At 38.9% G+C, this 20,574-nt stretch overlaps 3 protein-coding genes across 4 annotated transcripts; 2 read left to right on the top strand and 1 right to left on the bottom strand.

Moving 5' to 3' along the window:
• The first annotated feature begins 1 nt into the window (after position 1).
• LOC132256313 (BOS complex subunit NCLN) lies at positions 2-3,037 on the top strand. The gene is made up of 5 exons (XM_059752657.1): positions 2-340; positions 453-531; positions 588-1,527; positions 2,314-2,645; positions 2,719-3,037. The coding sequence occupies exons 1-5, from the start codon at positions 172-174 to the stop codon at positions 2,858-2,860; spliced, it is 1,662 nt and encodes a 553-aa protein (XP_059608640.1). The 5' UTR covers positions 2-171; the 3' UTR covers positions 2,861-3,037.
• Positions 3,038-6,948: 3,911 nt separating this feature from the next.
• LOC132257425 (uncharacterized) lies at positions 6,949-16,957 on the top strand. Its single transcript, XM_059754316.1, has 4 exons — positions 6,949-7,009; positions 10,769-10,972; positions 14,729-15,636; positions 16,590-16,957. Exons 1-4 carry the CDS (start codon positions 6,949-6,951, stop codon positions 16,857-16,859), a joined length of 1,443 nt encoding a protein of 480 aa, XP_059610299.1. The 3' UTR covers positions 16,860-16,957.
• Positions 16,958-17,995: 1,038 nt separating this feature from the next.
• On the bottom strand, positions 17,996-20,533 carry LOC132265032 (uncharacterized). 2 transcript variants are annotated; one of them, XM_059765445.1, is made up of 3 exons: positions 20,417-20,533; positions 19,904-20,344; positions 17,996-19,471 (listed from the first exon to the last, which is right to left on the bottom strand). In XM_059765445.1, the coding sequence occupies exons 1-3, from the start codon at positions 20,493-20,495 to the stop codon at positions 19,002-19,004; spliced, it is 990 nt and encodes a 329-aa protein (XP_059621428.1). In that variant the 5' UTR covers positions 20,496-20,533; the 3' UTR covers positions 17,996-19,001. The 2 variants fall into 2 exon arrangements, with proteins under 2 accessions (XP_059621428.1, XP_059621419.1); XM_059765436.1 differs by having other exon boundaries at positions 19,904-20,527.
• Between the last annotated feature and the right edge of the window lie 41 nt (positions 20,534-20,574).

Below are 20,574 nucleotides of genomic sequence, written 5' to 3'. Positions count from 1 at the left end.
CTGCAATGAATGATTTTCAGTTATCCGTTAGTGGCGCTAGTGGCTCAGCTCCGGGGAAAGCAAATTCTCACTTTTCTTCGGGATATTTCAACACTTACTGCTCGTGATCACGCGCTTCGGCCCTAACTTTGATTGCTCTCCAAAGTAGTTGAGGGACTCGTGCGTACCAACATGTTCGAGGAGGCTGACAATTTTGCTGATATTTTTCGTGGCGGCTTGCCGTATTACCTGCTGATCACTCTGCCTATTCTCATCATTTGCTCCTCGAATCCTGTGCTGGCCTCCAGTGAGTTCTCCGTGCAGCGGATGGCACAGTTTGACGTCCATGGAACCCCCTATGGTGAGTGCCTGTCGGGATTGTTCCCCGGAACAGTGTTAAAAGGGGGCTTTTCCGGCAATGGCATGCAAATGTGAGGTTATGTCTCGTGGCCAATGAAATCTAATTATTTCAGGATGTAGGGCTTCAGCTCTTAATTTAGAGGCAAAATCCCTCCACACCTGGACGACATCAAGGCACTGTGTCGTGACGAGGTAAGATTAGAGCATTGTATGGTTTCTCAGCTAATTGATTCGGCATTCTGTTTCAGATTTCAAGACTTGACAATTGACCAGTTCCGGGAAATCCGGGCAAAAGCTGGAGGCTTGGTTTTGCTGCTTCCGCAGGATCTCTCCACTCTGTCCGCAGATGACAGACAACATATTCTGCTACTGGAGCAGGCCATGATGACCCAGGAGGTTTCCATTCCTGTCTACTTTTCCACGTACGAGAAGAAATTGGAGGGTATCATCAGTGATGTCACAGCAAGTTCGAACACCAAGCCTGGCCAGAGAGAAACCGCCTTGACGGAGATCATGAGCTTAATTTCCGCCAATGGCTATCAGATTGTTGTGTCAGGCGCCAGTCACACGGCCAACAAACAGAGCAAGATCCCCATCATTCAGGGCGAACTGGCTCCGGCTGCGGCGATGCACAAGGCGCCCGGAGACTCCACCCGTGGCAATACTGTGGAAATTAACCCAAAGCTCCCCCTAATCATCATCACTGCCCATCTGGACACTTTCGGGCTTCTCAATGAGCACCTTGGCAACCTCGATGTGGCCGTCTTTCTCACCCTCATGGATCTGTTCAGCAAACTCCACAGCACAGTTTCCACGGCGCCAAAGTATCGACTTCTGTTCCTCCTGTCTGAATCCGGAAGCCTCCTCAACTTCCAGGGCATGAAGAAGTGGCTGGACACAAATGCAGATGAGAATGTCCAAATTCAGAACGCAGAATTCGTGCTCTGTCTCGATTCGGTGGGCCTGAGTGACTCCTCCACGTTCTTTATGCACGTGTCAAAGCCACCAAAGGAGGGTACTCACATGAATAATTTCTACAAACACCTCAAAGTCGCCGCCCAGCGCTTTGGGAATGTCACTGTCGAGGGTGTACACAAGAAAATCAATCTAGCGGATCTCATTCTGGCATGGGAGCACGAGAGGTTCAGCATGAAACGAATGCCAGCGTTCACACTGTCTAGTCTAAAGGTAGGAATTAAGATTTTTAAACAAGAATTATCATTTCACTCAACCCTATGAGTTTTCCACCATTGTCTTTTATGTAAAAATAATATTTTTACTGCCAAAAGCTTTAGACATAAAAGAAGTGTTGAATTTCAACAACACGACGCGCAGTCTTTGCAACAATTCCCGTTCAAGACTTTGATAGACAACTCATGAACATCTTTTTTACATAGATAATCTCGTGGTTAACCATGTCTTTGATTCCATCCAGCGATTGAATAAGAGAAAGATGAGGAGTAAAAGAAAAATCGATTGAAGATTGTTGAGAATAATGAGGTGACCTTAAATGGGTCCCAACGTGATATTCAATATCTTATACCTCGCTCATGCATTGTTAAAGATGTGTAAATCGGAGTCTTCAAACTTGAGATATTTTCTTATGTAACGCGCAAAAATTTTGAATATTTAGAGTTCCAGTTGACAAAACATAGTGGCAAATAATCACTCATTCGTATGTTTTCGTAATTAAGATAAAACACGTGCCTTTACGGTTAATTTTTGGGATATTTAATTAGGGAAAGATACATCATTGCATTCCGTCCTTCAGTTGCCAAAGATCAGTGGTGTCAAGAGTGAAAAAAAAGAGATTATAATATGTTAGCGACTGTCCGACTTTTGTCCTTCCATTTCTTTTCACCCAAAAATTCCGTGTGAACTAAACCTTGGGTGTTGAGAGTTGCATTGCTCTTTTTTCACCACAAACTGGGTTTATTTTGACGAGAAAGTGAGACAATTGTGTTGTCATTGCAGAGTCACAAAGATCCACTGCGAACAACCATTTTCACGGACAGTAGTCCATCTAGTTTGGAGGTACTTGAGAGGTACACAAAGATCCTGGCCGAGGCGCTCGCCAGTTACATCTATAATCTGAATGAGGCTGAAATATTCACGGGTTCAATGGCTGTGACTCAGAACTCACTGAGGCCGTGGCTTGGCATCAGATCCACTCTTCAGAACAATGATCTGAAGAATGCTTTCCAGAAGTACCTCAAGAACGTTAAGATAACGTACGAAAAGCCCGACGCCAGGGAACCAGATTTTATGCTGTACGAAGGGCAAGAGGGCCTCCTCAATATCTACAGGTGAGTCACCTTTCTCTGCTCTCGCTGGACGACTCGCAGGCGACTGGAATGTTATATTGCTCTCTTCTTGCAGCGTCAAACCGGCCGTGTTTGATTTGTTCCTGACTTTCCTGATAGCTGCCTATCTAGGTGCCATTTATTGCGTCATCATCTACTTTCCAAAGCTCTACCGTGTGATTTGCAAGTGGAGCCGCAGCAAAGTTAAAGTTAATTGAGAGGTCCTCGCCAAAAATTCTCGTTCCAATTGTGGTGTTTGGAATTCCCGCCAATTTTCACACAGCGTCAACAAATGAGGTATCATTTTCCTATGGGATTGGATGTTTGTAGTCACCTTAAGAGTCATGATCAGGCATTCTTACGAATAAATTTCATCCAATTAGTTGGACAGTTGAGATGAATTGTACTTCTTTTCCGCCATGCATTCTCCGTGACCGAAAATTATGGGTGTGAGTGGTGCCTTCAATTTTTTTCACACTTAAACGGGCTCTGGTAATCCCATTAAAGCCCCATTTTTTGATTATATACTCGAGTGTCTATTTGAACATGCACGTTACTTTTTCTTCAGCGCAAATCTCGTTGTTCGAAAAGTGTGGATCAACCCAGATGTTTCAGGTAGTATTTATGTTCATATGCATTAAAATTTGATGCGCAGTTTTCTATTAGTATCTACATTATTTAAAAGAGTTTAAACAATTGTGTATTCAGCAAAAAGTGAATTTCTTTTAAACGGAGAGAGAATGTAAAGTAAGTCTTTCACAAAAGAACAAGTAATGACATTACATTTGAACACAATGCAGCTTAATATTGGTCACCTTTGCTGAGCCACGCTCTGTGTACGCTCAATTTCCAGATTATCTCGCGTATAGCGCACCGAGCTCTTCGTGGAAGTCAATGAATTTCGTGTATCTCGAGCTAATCCCGTCTCTGGGGCTGCCGAGGAGGGAGAAAGAGCGACTTGGAGTGTGCCAGTCAGTCAGTAAGCCGCACCGTGGAGAGAAGTTTAATGATCGCCGCCGTTTCTTGCTCATTCACCATCGTCAGTGTGCAAACGACCTTCCGCGGCGGAGCAAGTGACTTTGCGTGCATTTAGCGTGCGGACAAGAGTGCATACCAATTCGATCTCGCAACGGTATCACTCCTGGCCAACATCTCGTAGGCATTCTCAGGATATTTCAACACGATCAGTGAGCGGCAAAATACTCAAGGCACGTGTTTGTGATTCTGTGCGAAAATCTCTCTGTTAAGTGAGTGGACATTGCTGGGGGAACCTGTTCAATTTCTCGTGGCTCTTTTCTGTCGGAAATTTTCAATGTTTTTCGAAAGTGAAATATACAGTAAATTTTTTGATCTCATTACAACTCAAATTGACGCTCAATTAAAGGCACAATTGCACATTGATCATTCGTTCGGCATATTTAAAGTGGAAATTATTGTGTACGGGCAAATTTAGGCAAAAGTCAAGGAAATCGCTTGAGACACTTTCAGCGAGTCATTCTCAAGAGCTTCTCTTTTTTTCCTATGCTGTGGGGGACAAAATAGTTCGCTTGAATTAGTCGAGTATTGTCAGTGAAAACATCCTGAGTGGTGACTCAAATGTGCGAGGCTTTCGTATTAAAAAATTTCACACTTTCTTCTGATAAATCCGGGTATTTGGACGCCTTGCGAGTGAATTGAAGCTCTGTGGTATGCAGATACAAACACATTGTTAATGTGGGTTAATGCTTTGCCGTGTGTGTCACAATTTATGAATATATTTATTGAGCCAGCGAAAAAGACCCCACATTAAGTTGAAGATATATTGAAATAGTAAAAGCGATTGATTCCATTCTAAATAAAGTAGCAATTGTCCAGACGAAAAAGTATTTCAAAGCCGTCTACAAATGCAATTCAAGCGCCTCCATAGAGAAACTCAACGTCAGTTTCACAATGAAAAATATATAAATGAAAAAAAGATATTGTTATGAAAATTATTTTGACCAGAAAAGGTCATTGGCAAAATATGCGTTATGGATAGTGAAATAGTAATTAATGTGTGTCCATAGTGAAGTGTTGCTATTACAGTTCCTGTCAATTGCCACAGAATTGTTTGCCGTCACAAGAAATATGATTTATTCGCATCACAGAGACTTTTGATCTATTGACTTGGACAATTCTGTCAAGGCATTCATTGGATTCGAGATCATCCCAATTTTTTTTTCTTTTGTAAATTCTTACATTATAGATCGACAGTTGGCAAGCGGAGAGACTTTTTGCATTTCGAAAGTTATGATTTTAACACAGATTTATTAGCGGTCTATCGTAAATTAATCAACTTTCTCAACTGTTCACTCAAGATATCATTCTTTGGTAAAGAAGAAGTGAACGGACAAGGAAATGCTTAAGCCTTGAAAGTGTATTAAATGAAAGAAACATTTAATGAAAAAAAAATCTGCAATTCTTGAACCCAACCTGGGATACAGCTGCGATCTACTTAATAACTTAAATCACGACTCTAATGCAATGCTGCGTTAGTATCTCCCGCATGAGTCTGTAACTAGTATTCGCATTAAGAGAAAGAGTCTCCGCCTTGTAGACACTACATTTTCCATACTTATTCACTCGAGTCGATTATTTTCACTTCAAACCAATGATAGTAGTTCATTTCAGACGATTTTATGGGTTTTTTTTTCTTAAATTAGCAATTTGTAATAATTTATTTATCTTGCGGAAGACTTGCACTTGCCCATGAGATTACATATTACCATTTATTTCATAAAAATGAGGCATTTCCATGAGAAAGTCATCGGAAGTTCAAAATTCAAATGGGTTCCTTCAAGCTCAAAGTCACTTACGAAAGAAAGTGAAAACCATTAAATTTCACATATTAATGTCTTAATCAGTCCCCATTTTTCATTTGCCATTGTTAATTTTTAATACAAATAACTGCATTCCACCTTGACAGAGGGATTGTTCAACTCATTGCTGAATCATAACACATAAAAAGTTCCAATGATATTTTAATTATTCGTTCTTGACAGAAATCACGCCACGACAGGCGATTGATGATAGAATAGTGTCTTTTTTCTCCGCTTTTTTTCGCGCGCAATTAAATCTATTAAGCCAGCGCCACAAAAGGTGGCTCAGGTGAAGAAAATGCCGAGCACAGGTCTTGCTCTGTGTCTCTCCAAGAGTCCCACATAGCAGAGAGTTACAATTAAGTGTCGTTGGTACGAATTGCAATTTCTAAATGCAAATTGCCGTGTGTTTTGCACACTTTTTCAGGCCTCTTTTTTCGCTTACCGCTCACAGGCAAAGTGAATTCAGTGCAGGGGTAAAAGTGACCATCCCAACTGGAATAGTGACGATGCTCCTTTCCAATTAATCGAGAGGAAAGCATCAGCAGTTATCCGTGGAGACACTGACGATGGAGTGAAAACACTCCACATTTCCGCTGCAATTAGATGGAAAGAGCTGAAGACCAGCCTCATTTTCACCTTGAAAATAAAATTGCACTTTTGTGTAAGACAGTGAGAATACAGTGAACAAATCGAGTGAAAAATTGTGTAGATTGCAGGAAACTTGGAAAGAATATAATCATGAAATTTGTACAATTCGCCTGCCTATTGGTGGTCATTTGTGTTGCAAGTGAGTGAATTTTCCTCTTTCAATCTTTGTTTTTTTTTCGGCTATTGCAATAGACAGAGAGAGTGGGGAAAAATGAGTAACCGAAAATTGCTTTTTCTCCTATTTGGCAAAGTATCGCCTGAGGATGTAGAGCTCTACCAATAAATATCTGTCTTTTCTTCACAGCTCCCTCCTAATCAGCAGAATGTGACATAGACTAATGTAGAGCTAATTTTAATTATCGCAAAACATGCGAAGAACTGTTAGTAGCTTTGAGCGGCATCTGAAGAAATTGTCTCTTCCTTGCCTCTTTTTTCCACCTCGCTGTAAAATACGAGCTTTTTTCTCTCATTCAATTTGAAACTGTTACATCGTGACATAGGGTGGCTTTGAAGGCGAAAACCTAAGGTATTTTGGATGCAGTGAAAATCAGAGAGAAGAATTAAACTTATCCATTTATACTGTATGTTCTGTCTATTATAATTGTTTTCCTATTGAAATATTTTTGATATCGAGCTGTGACATGATGTTAATTTCATATGAAATTAATCTGTAAATGTATTTGGAATTGGCTGGAAATTTTCATTATGTAGCAGCTCGGTTGAACAATTTTCCAAATCTATTCCTTCAAAAGTAGAAAATATTACAGTCCGGAACTTCCCAAAAATGACGAAAACTGACCCACACTTAGACCATAAATATGAATAAACTGCACGGATCCACAGTGTCTCAACTCTCATATGTTATGGATGAAGAAGAAAGTAGGAAATTCCCAACAATCAAAATCTGAATTTTTTTTATGTTCTGTTTCTCCTCATTCTAAACAAACAGTGTGAATTAAAGAATTCTTCAGCGTCCAAAGAGCCACCCTATGATACAGTAGCAGACAAATTAAATTGCTGTAATTCTCTATCTTTCAAACATAACACACCTTGTAATAAATTTCAAATGTGATGAAGAAGAGTAACTTATGTCTTCGAATAACTTCCACATTGTGGATATCTTAATGGGTATCGGCAAAAAATTACAAGATCTGTGCATATAAATTCTCTTTTTTCTCGCTGAGCATAAGAAAAATCGGAAAGAAGTGAAGAAGCCAAAGCGGCTCACGAAGGAAAACGTGGAATCATTGGTGTGTGGAGGCGAAATGAAATCTTTCGTTATTATGTTTCGATGTTCCATCGCTGCATTTCTTCTCGTTTCGCATGCTTAACTATATTGATATGAAATTGCAGGAAAAAAATGTGCGGAGATGATCAAGAAAAGAAATCTAGGACAGGTTGTTTGAAATTTTTACACACTCTTCATCTTTATTCTTATTGAATTTTTGACGATGGAACATGGAAGAAGCGCGCCTCGTTTCTTCAACAAGAAGGTGATCTTTTTGGAATCAATTTCAAAACAGCACCTTTTCAATTCTGCGTGTGCGGAATTACCTTTTCGACGCATTCTTTCCCAAGACTTGCCTTTTTGCGGACACACATTGACAGAAAAATGTTCAGGGGGAAAAAAATCGAAAGTGTTTTAATGTATTTTTTTTGCTGTATTTTAATAAAAGTCTCCATCCACCACCTAAGATTTCGAAATGACCAAAAAATTGAAAGTGATCACCTTTCTGTGCGGTAAAATAACAACTTTAGAGTCTAAAGTTATTTTTGCATAAATTGTAAATATTATTTTCTGTTGTACAATAAAAAAAACAACTTGCGAGGTCTTTTGTACATATAATTTGTCCCTCGAGTCTTCTGACAAAAAAAATTTGCTATAGATTTTTTTCCTCTTTAGATGCCTAATTGAAATTTCTCTTGTACATTCCGTCTAACTTACGCTCGTAGGTAGTATGTATGGCATTAATGCTCTTTTCTATAACAATGTCTTTTCATCTCTCCCTGATTCCCCATGGCATTTGACTAGCGAGAGGAAAGGTGACGAAAAAGCAAGTGGCAGCACAATAAATACCCAAAATGAGTTAGGCGTCATTCAAAAGGAAATTAGATAATTGTCCAAGTTGAGATCTCGAGGCGATGGACTGACCACACTCGAATGCCCCTTTTTGTGTCTCACATTAATCAATTTCTGTGACTATTTCACAGCTATAAATATTGCCAAAGGTTCCCCTTTTTCTGTAGCACCAGTGCTCGGCTCAATGTGGCAATGCGATAGCATTAAATTAATAATATATGAAAATTGAGCATTTTCGAAGATGAAAATGTCAACGAGGTCGAAATACTTTGTGTGATGCAAAAATCATCAGCTTTCTTTCCACTCGCTGAGTTTTTTTCTTCTGTCACAGACATTTAATTAGAGTCTATTAGTTGCGTTAGATGATGAGAAAAGTGGGATAGTTTTCAATTTCGAGACCGCATTTCTATACCAACAAATTTGTCTCTCACGCTCAACTTCAGATCATGAGAAGAAGGGATTAGCTTTGAATTTATGCATTATTACCTGCGCTATCAATTCGATAATACCACTTTTTTCGCCAACTTTATCGTGTTTTGACTGATGATTTCCATTTACACCATAAAATCCAGTTCAAATTTCTCTCATACAAATTCCTCAACACTTGAGATGGAATGAGATAAAATTTCGAATACAGTAATCCTGCAAATTGGACGTAATATCAGGGTCATATTGTTTGTAGAGGAAAACGATTCTGCCTCTTGTTAAATCATCAACACCACAATGGACTCATTTCAGGCCTTTCTGGCAATTTAAAAACCTGCTTTGTTGATCCTATTCTCACATTCTTCTTGTTTTACATAAATTCATTGAAATTGCCAAAGCAGAACAACAAATTGTCACTTGATAAGGGATTGTTCTTAATTCAATTTACTTTTCGCAATCTCACAAATTGGACTCTGATGATGTATTCAATGCTTTACAGTGCGTCACATTCACATCGCAATGCAGCCAAATAAAAGGGGCATGAATGATAATATACAAAGTATTTATTGGCCTGAAATCATCCAGTCAGAAAATGATATAGAAAATGAAAGCCTCTCTCGCAAAAATGACTGTGAAATTTCAATTCTGATACAATTTACAATTATCGGAGTAATATAAAACCGTACAGCAATAAAATTTACACCATTTTTATTCTCTATGAACATTTTTTACAAGTCTCACATTTGTATGAAATTTTATAAGAATAGCTAATAAGACAAATTTATAGCCTTCCAATCATAGTAATGTCTTTAAGACTTTACGAATATCAAATGATTCTTCTTACCAGAACTTTTAATTGTAACTGCTTAACTATAAAAGTAAGACTGATTATAGGTAGATTGAGGCAAAAAAATCAATTGTTTGCCGTTTATGCTGCAATAGTACGAATGGAATTTATTTCTTTCAGGATTTTTATCACGAAGCCATCGTAAATTCGCATTTAATCAAACAGCGTGTAAACCTCCTGCTGTTACGTGTTTTTTTCTTATAATAAAATTGAGAATGATGCCGTAAAAAAGAGACAAAAAAGTTTTTTCAAAGACAATTGTAAAAGTAATAGAAACGCAGTGCAAGAGCCATCCTGCAATAATCATACATTCGAACATGCGTGTTAATTAGTTGGTATTTGCCAATGAATCTCCCTTCAAACGGCATCACACAAAATGATGAATAGCAAATGAACTAATGTTACAGCAATATTTAATTTTCATCCCATATTGAGACCTGCCGATGGGATCTTCACTCTGTGTGTACGCAATAAAATCTGTCTGTCAATCTTTTTGTGACCGAATATTTGTGTAAATTGTCTTTCGGCGCGCATGGGAATAAAAGCACCGGGACATCGCGTAAGAAGTTGCAAATTGACTGAAAGAAAAATCGAAGACAGATTTCTCTAATTTTTTTTCTCTTTCGCTGTGACGCATTCTTAGTGTCCACTTTCAACTTAATAAGAGTCATCTCCTCAATAAAAGTATATCTTTCAGATCTTTCGGTTTGGCTTTGATACGAGAAAATCTCTTGGCGAGTGGAAAAAAAGCCACTGTGAATAATTGTCTATTTGTCTCAATTTCTCACTTTTTACAATTGGAAGATTCCCACAAGAGATGATATCTGTGAGAAGTTTTTTTCGAGAGTCTCTGGCAGCGTACAATTTTGTAGGTGAGCAATTGGTTTTGACCGTCTCGCCGTTTAAGCATGATACAGTGTCGTGTGGGCCCCAATTTGGGTCAAGCGGTCAGTGAAACAAGAGCCGAAAATCGAAATTCTTCCACCTAAACACTGAACAAACAGCCGTAGCAGACTTTTTATCACCACGACTTCTCTCAACCTCGTGCGACCAAGAAACGCCATATCTCACCTAATTGTCCGATAGATGAATTTTGAAATTCATCTTCAATCAATATTGATTGCAGTGAATCAATGTTGGGACAAAATGTTAACTTCATCAAATACAGCTGAATCTTGTGTTTTCTCTTCCACTCAAACCAAATGATTGATTCCAATTTGACGGATAATCTTTGTTGGTGCTCAAAAGCAGACAAAAAGAAGGATTTATGCACAGATAAAATGAGTTTATGTCACACTTTGTTGTTTGATTTTCTGCGACCATAATCAAAAGTGTGTGTTTTTCTATTTTCTCTTGTATTTTCTAGGCACGGCCCATGGCACTTGTGTTCTAGAGACAGATTTTGGTATTATTGTTAATTGTGCCTTCAAAAAGTCTGGATTGTTCCGGGTGAGGAACCTCGGTGGCTTAAAAGCGCACTTTGGGTTAGGTAAATGATCTGTGTTAACTTCTTTTTAAGTGTTCCTTTAGAAACATTACACGAAATTATTCTTACATTTCTGGCTTGTTTTAACACAAAAATTACCGGCACATTTTATTACTTCATTCTGCCAAAAAAAAAGTCTTCACCACATTTTTGAGGACTTGGATTCCGATAAAATTGGGGCAATTAAGTTTCATGCACAAATCGTTATAAAACTAAGATCGTCAGACCACCATTAATGAGGCTATATATTAACATTTTCAAAAGCTATCACAAAACGAATGACTATTTGATTTTTATTTGCACAAAAGTCAATCAAAATTGGACCACAAGCACCTCGATATTCACTGTGGAAATATTAGTGTTATATAAAATATACACAAGGTATTTCGCACAGAGAACGAATTTTGGCATTAATGAAAAGTATAACAAGAAGGAGCGTAGGAAGATTTTCAATTAAGATATGAGATAGTTCAAGAAGGTGTGTCTTCAACTTCGTACTGTAACTTTAAGTATTTTGAAATGAAGATTATCTTTCAAAAGATGCGACTCTTTTATAGTTTTTCAATAAATTTCGGGCGTCTTTTAATATATTTCTTCATCTCTAAGCCACGATATTAATTTCTGAACGCATTTCCCCATTAAACAACGCGAAAAAGCATTCACATAAACATGTTACGTAAATTTGCGGCTCAAAGAGCACCAAATTTAATATTTCCCTAATTATTTCAAGAGATCGCTTTTAATGTTAAATGAAATGGCCATTTTCCATCTCAACAAAGTCCAAAAAAATGTACACGTGAATGAAATGTTTCGTGTATCTCAACGACACTCATCATTTTGGGCTCAAGTGAGCAAAAAGCGAGAGATAAAAGTGATGGTATTGTGCATTAGTAAGAATGTCTTAACTCATAAATAATATCGTCAGATATGATGAAAGGTATTTCTCGCAGTTCTTTATGCTCCGATTCTTCATAAATATTTCCGGATCTTGGTGCATTAACTCCGCAATCAATTGAGCCAGGAAGGGTGACTTTCTCGCATTGAGATGTGCAGTTTGTTCAACTTTTGATGATGATCTTGAAAAAAAGAGTTGCCAATTGATCGCTTGTGGTCTTCAATCCATGCAATTGAATAATTCAATGCACACACTGAAAGAGTGTCAAGTATATACTTTTAGCCACTCTTGTAGTTTTTCTATCCTCCATATATGTGGTCTTCAGCAAATATCTTCACAAAGTTAGTATTTTCCACGCCAATATAAACAACATATTGAAAAAATGCACATGTAAAAAAGGCGATAAACATTTCTGTAAAGATGGTTGCGTGAAAGGAACTTTCGGCCATACTCTTTTTCTCATCTGGCGTGATCGCCAAAGAATAATAATAAAAATAAATAAAATTTTTCTCCTCCTCATGCGAGATTTGGGCAACGGTGAAGTATCACCATCCTTTCACTCGGAGGGGAAAAATTGCAAGAAGGCCATCCAGTGTCTTGACGAGAGAAAGATATATAAAATGTGGTCACATTGCAATTGAGAAATAAGCAACTAAAGTAACTTCACTACGAATTTCGAGTCCTATCTCTCAACTGTTAAGCCATGTTCTGCATTTTCCATTGTCTGCATTGGCAAAGTGGCCAAACACTCGCTTACGATTGCTGACAAATGAGACAATTGACAAATGTCACACGTGATAGATGATTACCTTTGCTTCCTCCCCGCAAAAGTTGAGAAAGTGATTATCACTGATGAGCATATTAATTACAAAGAGTTTCACTGCATTTTACCCGCTAAACAGTGAATTTCCCTGCAATTTCGTAATAAGTATCATTTTAAATTTTCCTCTTCTATTAAGTAATACAATAAAAGAGAATTCTCTAACCCAATTATTCAGATTTGTGCAAGCCTCATCAGCTGAAATGATGATGAGTCAATTTTAATTACCTATCTCACTATACAATGGATACGCGGGAAAATTTGCACGGATTTCATTGAGTTGTAAAAAAATTCGCACAAACACTATTTGTTGTCTTTTGAAGTGATAAATCGACAAGGTACAATTAGACTTTGTCAATTAAGGTTAATACAGGAGATTTTATTATACAAATTCAATGGATAAAACTCCTCGACGGCACACCTTTGGCATCCAAACGCAAGATTTCCAAGTGTGTTTTCTCAGCGCTTGAAAAACCACATTACGAGATGTTATGGAAGAGTATATATTGACAATTTAGAGACGCATTGCTCGCGTACGATTGAAAATGATATGGTAATCTGGTTTTTATGGGAATCATAGAAAAAGAAAGAAACAATTTAACGCAAAATCACGCACATAACAAACAAGAAAATAACAATATTTACACAATCTACCAAATTTATTATCTGCTCCTTCATAATAGATAATTGAGAATATTTAAATGTGTATGACTCTATTTTCCAGATCGCAAGATTATGCACTATACTTGTTATTTAATGCTACTTATTGTTAGAATCGTTTTATTGTTTAAAATTTGCATCAACAAATTAACTTTTTTCCATTCCAAACCAAATGAAACACTGAAATTCGGCTAGACCTTCAGTGACTCAAAACATACGACTTAACTTTCGTAAAATCCAATCGAATTACGCAATTCAGATTTATATAAAATATGTGTGAATTCACAGAAAAGTCAAGCAATGAAGGCAAAATTAGTTCGGAAGCATAATAGTGATTCCTCTTGAAAAGAGATTACAAATTCTCTGTGGTTGAGCTTCTGACCATTTCGCGGGAAATACCTTTCCCACAATATAATTATACAAGGCATTAAATGTAGGTTTTTGCGCGCGATTTACCACGTGAAATTGTGGATACGGTGCAATGCTTGAAATTTACGCTTGATATCTAACGCAATGAAAATTTATTGAAAGACGATTGAGTTTTTATTAATAACCCATAGTCAGTACTACAATCAAAGGTGATGTCAAAGAAGTCACGAAAGATCTCACCTCTTCACTCAATTGCCTCCTTCTCATTCCAGCAATAAAGTAATTCTTTTTTACCTCAATTTCTTCATTGGTATAAGCTATTTTCTATTTCTGGCCTTTTTTCTCTTCACATCCTATGGCTAAATTAACCTCTGACATTCTATATTTCTCACTTTGTACTGACTATTGTAATAGGCTTAAGTGCCTTTTTCGTCACTCAGTATCTAATTATTCAAAATTTGCAATACACATCACTTTATGCTGATTTTCTGGCCAAGAGTGTCATATCGGTGGACTTTTTCACGACTTTTATTTATTTTTTCCTCATGTCATGGTGAAAAGATAAATAGAGAGTATTGTACATGGGCTTAAGGTGATTTTCTCAGTAATTGCAGTTGATACATCAGCAATATAACAAGCATTTCAACATCTCAGCTACTCTCTAAATTTTAATACTAATTAATTGTGCCTTTCTTGTGGTCGAAGGTGAGGAGAAAGAAAAGCGGGACAGATGGGAAAAAACCATCCGCGCTGGAATTAAATGCACTTAATGAACCTTGAATGCGAAGTGGAGTCTTGTACATTGATCCCATTTGCCTCTTTTGCAACCGACCTCGTGATTCGGCAGAAAATTTGGAACAGAATTCCACAAGATGACACACTAAACTCACAAAGAGGTCCATCATACACCACATGTCCATATATACACCTATTTTAGGCGTGAGGCTTAAACTCTCAACTACACCATTTCTTCTCTTCTCTCTTTCCGCGACCAACAAAAAATGACGCGCAACAGGTTTGAGCTTTGGAGATGAGATCGGCTTCGATCAGAGTCTGGGCACGCTCGAGGGCAACAAAAGACGGTCGGCCAATGCCCGGCAGTTGCCCACAATGGTGGGTGTTCTTCCGGCTCTGAAGCAGCTGCCGCTGCAGTCGCCGCCGCCGATCCAGCTCAGTCGGCCGCAGGCTCTCACGCCGCGACCCAATCCCAGTTTACAGGACATGACGCGGGTCCTGAATCCCAGGAAGCCCGGCCGAATGACAGAGGCTATGTCCCTGCCGCTGGGAGTGCCTGCCTTCAAGCCCATCCCGCGCACGGAGGAGAAGCCTCCGAAGAAGCTGTACCAACTGTCTGAGAATCTCACAGCCATCCAGGACAATCTCATACAGCCAGACATTTTTAACATTCCTACCTTCCAGTCCTTGAACTCTCAGGTGGACAGAAAGTTTGACGTGTCGAAGAAGAGCACCGTCCTGACGCAGGCGATCCAGGACGAAGGACTCAAGAGCACAATTCCAACTGTCACCAGGCCGAAAGTGGACCTCATGGGACACACCGTGGAAGAGCTCGCAGCCGTGGCCAATGTGAGCGTGGAGGCGATCCAGGCCGCCATCCGACAGAGGGAATTCCAGATAGCTCTGCAACAACAGGCGAACATGGAAGCAATTCGCCTGAAGACTTCAACCACCACGACTACCACAACCACTACCACGACCAGCACCACGAGGCGACCACCGCCCGCCAAACGCCATCACCATGGCCACAAAGTGATGAATGCACCCAAGGAATACTACCCAGTGGGATACGACAAGAACTTCGACGACAACTTCACGACACGAGTAGAGCTGCCTCAGACGTCCTTCCACTGTGGCGATCAGAAGCACTTCCCCGGACTCTATGCTGACGAAAATCTGGGATGCATGGTAAGATGCTCAAGTATGAAGAACGGAACTGAATAAGTTTCACATTTGAGAAAGAAATCAGATAACATCTCACACATATCCGATGAAACACGAATCTCTTTGCAATTCGACATGGGTTTTAAATCAAGCACATCGTTAAGTAAGATAGACCCACTTACCTTATCTCTAGAATCTAATCTATCCTAAATTGTTCAGTGAATTAAAGGCAAAATTAACATATAAAATACTCGTGAAATTGTCTCTCCTCAACAGATAATCTCTGATCTTGAATCCGTAAAATTTCTCAACTTCTCAGCGACACTCCTCGTTTTATTTTTAATTAACATGCACTTCCCGTTTTATCGTTGATTAATTCATCCTCATTTCATGGATGATTGCGTCAAGAATTATGATTATGTCTCCTTTGGACCGCAAATTTTTCTGCACATAAAACTACAAGATGAAATGAAAGCCATAAATTTCTCTCAATCTCCCACGTTTTAGTCATCTTCAGGCCAACATCTTAAACCTAGTTACCATAAAAAACGCATTTCATCTATTTTTTAGTTTGTCGTAAATATTCTCGATGTGAGAAGTTTGAGATTTACGATTAAACCCTCTGAGACAAATTTTCACCACGTGTCTTATGCAATGATCTCTTGTGAAGAAGACCTTTCACAAAATTGGAAGAGTGGACATCTCAAATGTGATAAAAATAGGTATTTTGAGAGTTGTTTGGTTTGAGGTTGAGTGGACATTTCGCCAGTAGTGATTCATATAAAAAAAAATCCCATTTTAATTGGATAATCAAAAGAAAGCCGCTCAGGTCATTAAGAGTACTTAAGCGCTTCTTAGCTTGTCAAAAAGCTCTTATCTGGACGGTGAATCTGTGAAGATTCTCGCCAGAGTTTCTTTCTATCATGTCTTATATATTGCATTATTGACTTCTTCTCCCATTTCTCATGGCATTTCAGGTCTTTCATGTGTGCGCCTTGACGGACGATGGCCTGATTATGAAGTCTTTTCTCTGCCCAGAAAGCACCCTCTTCGATCAATCGATACTCAAGTGCAACTGGTGGTTTTACGTGGACTGCAAAATCAGCCGATCACTCTACGACAGCAACATACCCGTGTCGAAGAGCTATCAACTCATGAAGGCACTCACATTCTTCTCCACCAACTACAAGAACAGCCCATCTGTCGATATAGAAGCACTGAAAAATTCAGTAGCCCCAGCAACTTAAATCAGCACATCCGTACTGATTATCTAGATATTAATAGACACTAGAGTTGTAGGTAGATAATTTCTAGTTCTCTTACAAATTCTCCTGCCAAAATAGACGACTTGATATTGAAAAGCTTTAAAGAATTTCTTTTTGTAGAAGAAAAAACTTGTGTGTGTATTGTTTTCTTTCAATATCGATTCGTCTATTACTTAATGTTGTTTTTTCATAATGAGATAATTTAATGTAATTTTAATTATGTGTAACTTTCCCTGAAAAAAATTACACAGTGTAATTTTTCAAAATTTCACACAGAGTTTCCTATAAAATTACCACAGCGATCATTTCCCTCATTAATCGTATCCCCAAATAATGCGATGGTGAAAAGTGAAAATCAACTTCCTCTGAAGCTCGATGGGTTAGAAAACGCCCAGCAGCAGAGGAAAGCATAAAAGTATCTAACTCATCAATATATGGAGCATATGATTCGACTGGGAAAGCTTTCTCTGCACAAGCAACGATAATCACTTGTAAATCTCTTTGAGAATATTAATTGCATATTGAAAAATTAAGTGGGAAGACTCATTCCAGCGTCATCGCGACGGGTGCCATGCAAAAATAGTCACAAAAGCAAACCCTCCTCTTCAAATGGTGCGAAGATTAAGCCGATTTAATAACTGTGCACGCCGTTAGTGAATTGTTATTTATAAATATACCTGACGGAAGGTGAAAGCTTTCGTCTTGTGCGACAGAAAGCCAGGTAAAAAACGGTAAATGAGTTATACTTAAAAACCCACAGAGAAATTCCCACTTTTAACACGGCTCTTAGAAATGATCATTTTGGGGGAAACGTCGAGCTTAACTGAGTGGAGACATAAGACAAACAAACCAATGATGATTTACGCACAGTTTCCAGTGATTTGACAAATTGCCATCCGCGCAAAAAAAATGATTACATATCAAAAGGAATAATAAAAAGTGAAAACTTGGGCAAAAATGAAAATCACAGTTGGTGGACGTCTGAAATATAAATTATAGTCGTCATTTATTGCCCATTATTCCGACTGAAAGAATGCTCTCTTTTTGGCTGAGACCTTGGAGAAATGGGTTCGACAGAAAAAATACAATCGTTCGCATTATGCTAATGAATCCTTGTATTTTTAAATAAATTCCGTCCAAATTGACTAAATTCTTCAACGTGATATCCAGTGATGGGCATTTTTTACATCGTTGTCTATGCAGTGACTTGTTATTGTTATTTACTTCTTACTTCGTGAGCTACATATATAGAGACATTTTTTTATTGTGATAAATTCATGAAAATTCGCCAGACAAAATGTAAGATTTGCAGTAATACAGCTAGTGAGATTAATTTGCTGTCAGATCGCACACAAATTTAAATACAAATAATAGAGAAACATGTTGAAAAATATTTGTGAAGAAAACCAAACAAATTAATTCACTAATCCATAAATTTATCAAACATGTCTCTCATGTTCTTTTGAATTGAGCAAAGTATAAAAATGCATCAACATTGCAAAATAACCTTAGACATATATTATATTGCTTATAAAATTGCTTTTTGTACGAATCGTCCTTCAAAGTCAAAAGATACTTTGAAGGCACTTTTTCACAAAATGTATAATTTTGGATCAACATTCCAAATCAATGTACAATTATAATAATGAAGAGCATTTAAGAAAATTGAGCGTGAAAATACTTAAAACTAATAAGCCTATAATAATACATAAAGATGTAATAGAGCTCTGAACTTCCAATGAAGATATAAGGTTGAATAGCACAAATAGTGCGTAATTATTCAATTCATTCGTCAGATCATTTGGAATTCACTTTTAACCTTCAATGATAAAGCTATCTAGATATGGATGCAGGGAGATTCCCATTACAAATTACAGATCTCTGCAAATCTTACATTCCGCTGCATTCCTTACGTGTAAAAAAAACATTATTCGTTTGTGATTAAAGGCACATCACTGATGATATCAATGTGTAACTATTAAGTACTATTTACAACGCTATTCGATCGTCTCTTACATCTACGACTACCAACCAATGTGGTTAATTATGAGAAGAATTCTCGTGGTTGCGAATGGGTGTGAAAAATGCATAAATACCTCGGCGATGCCATGTGAAAGTGCGACGCTAACTCGCGCGGGGGAAGAGAGATTCATACGATGGCGGCGGTGGATCCTTGTTCTGGTCCTCAATGACAAAAGCCGCTGGAGCACTTGGTGTTGGAAGCCCAGGTTGTGATATGTTTCCAATTGCACTTAATTCCTGCGTCTCGATGCGCTGCGGCCGGTGCTGCGTCGTCTCGTAGATGTTGGACGGGCGACGGGGCGCCTTCACGCACGCCGAGAACTTGCAGATGGCCAGAATGCAGATGGTGAAGCCGATCAGCACCACAACAGCACTAATCACTCCCCCGACGATCACCTTCTTCGACATGCGGGCATCGTGAGCCTCTACCTCGGGACGACTGAGACATCCGATCTCCTCGTCCAGGCAGTGGGGCGTCGGACAGTTGTTCACGCCGTCGTTGAGAAAGCTTCCGTGGATGCACTTGTTCAGTTCGCATTGGAACTCGGGTGCATTGTCGCCGCCCTTGCAAGCTGAAAAATTATTATTTGTCATAAGATTAAGTGAAGAAAGACGGCAGAAATGTTGATATTTCTTTGCACATTTCAACATAAAAGTCGAGATTCAACAGAGAATAATAATCTAAGGCCTTTTGCATTGCTCCCTTTGAATATTCTCATTACAAATCGACATAACACGAACATGTAAATCTAAAAATAAGCAATAATAACTGAATAATCACGGATATTTTCAGGCCTTAAATGAGGCCACTCAGAGCCAATTGAATCCAAGTATTTCTGCAAAACAAGGCTCAGTCCAGCCCCGGAAGCTATCTTTGCGTCTCAAAAGTCCACTAATTAGAGCTAATCGCAGATGAATTGATGGAATGGCACAAGTTTCCTTGAAAACATCTCTGGGTGTGACTCAGATGTTGATTTCCAATGACGCACTGGCCACTTACTCACCAAGATATTCAGTGAACACCATTTCGATCTCCAGCATCTCGTTAGGCTCCAGCGGGATGTGATTTGCTATGGCCAAGTAGAGTTTCACCTCCCCGCCGGAGTCCGAGAAGGCAGCGACGTCACTGGATGTGATCCGTCCGCAGATCCTATCGGTCTTGGTGCCGTTGCTGAAGCGCACCCGCAGGAAGTCGGTGCAGATGCGACTTGACGGAGTCTGGCGGAGGTGCAGCCGCGAGATGGTCATGTAGAGGCCTCCGTGTCCCTGGCTCTGCACCTTGAAGGAGCAATCGTCGAACTCCCGAATACTCTTCGAGGTCTTCCACTCATAATTGACAATCGTTGCTCTCGTGGGACTCGTGAACAGTGGGTCAGGTTTGGCGAGGAATTGATAAAGTTTGGTCAATTTGCTCGATGGACACACTTTGTTGTGGTTCAAGTTATCTGCTCGGGAAATGGTAGGGAATCTCATAGAATCCAAAGTCTCTCGGGCTGTTCCACTCGCTGGATACTTACATCGTACATAGCTGCACGAGATATTTGAGAAGAAGTCAATTAAAATGAAATAGAATAATAAAAACGAAAATAAATTCATTATGAACACAAATCAAAACAATTCCTCGTCTGACATTTGTTTTATCCGAAGCTACGCAGTTTCCTGATAATTATCTCAG

Source organism: Phlebotomus argentipes, unplaced genomic scaffold (genome assembly GCF_947086385.1).
Source record: "Phlebotomus argentipes unplaced genomic scaffold, Phlebotomus argentipes genome assembly contig_6, whole genome shotgun sequence".
NCBI lineage: Eukaryota > Metazoa > Arthropoda > Insecta > Diptera > Psychodidae > Phlebotomus > Phlebotomus argentipes.
This window is presented reverse-complemented; position numbering and strand designations above follow the sequence as displayed.

Coding starts and splice junctions, on each gene's coding strand:
- LOC132256313 (XM_059752657.1), top strand. CDS start 172: ATGTTCGAGGAGGCTGACAATTTTGCTGATATTTTTCGTGGCGGCTTG. Junction 532..587: donor AGGCACTGTGTCGTGACGAG/GTAAGATTAGAG, acceptor ATTCTGTTTCAG/ATTTCAAGACTTGACAATTG. Junction 2,646..2,718: donor GGCCTCCTCAATATCTACAG/GTGAGTCACCTT, acceptor CTCTTCTTGCAG/CGTCAAACCGGCCGTGTTTG.
- LOC132257425 (XM_059754316.1), top strand. CDS start 6,949: ATGAATAAACTGCACGGATCCACAGTGTCTCAACTCTCATATGTTATG. Junction 7,010..10,768: donor TGTTATGGATGAAGAAGAAA/GTAGGAAATTCC, acceptor AGATAAAATGAG/TTTATGTCACACTTTGTTGT. Junction 15,637..16,589: donor ACGAAAATCTGGGATGCATG/GTAAGATGCTCA, acceptor ATGGCATTTCAG/GTCTTTCATGTGTGCGCCTT.
- LOC132265032 (XM_059765436.1), bottom strand. CDS start 20,495: ATGAATTTATTTTCGTTTTTATTATTCTATTTCATTTTAATTGACTTC. Junction 19,472..19,903: donor GGTGTTCACTGAATATCTTG/GTGAGTAAGTGG, acceptor ATAATTTTTCAG/CTTGCAAGGGCGGCGACAAT.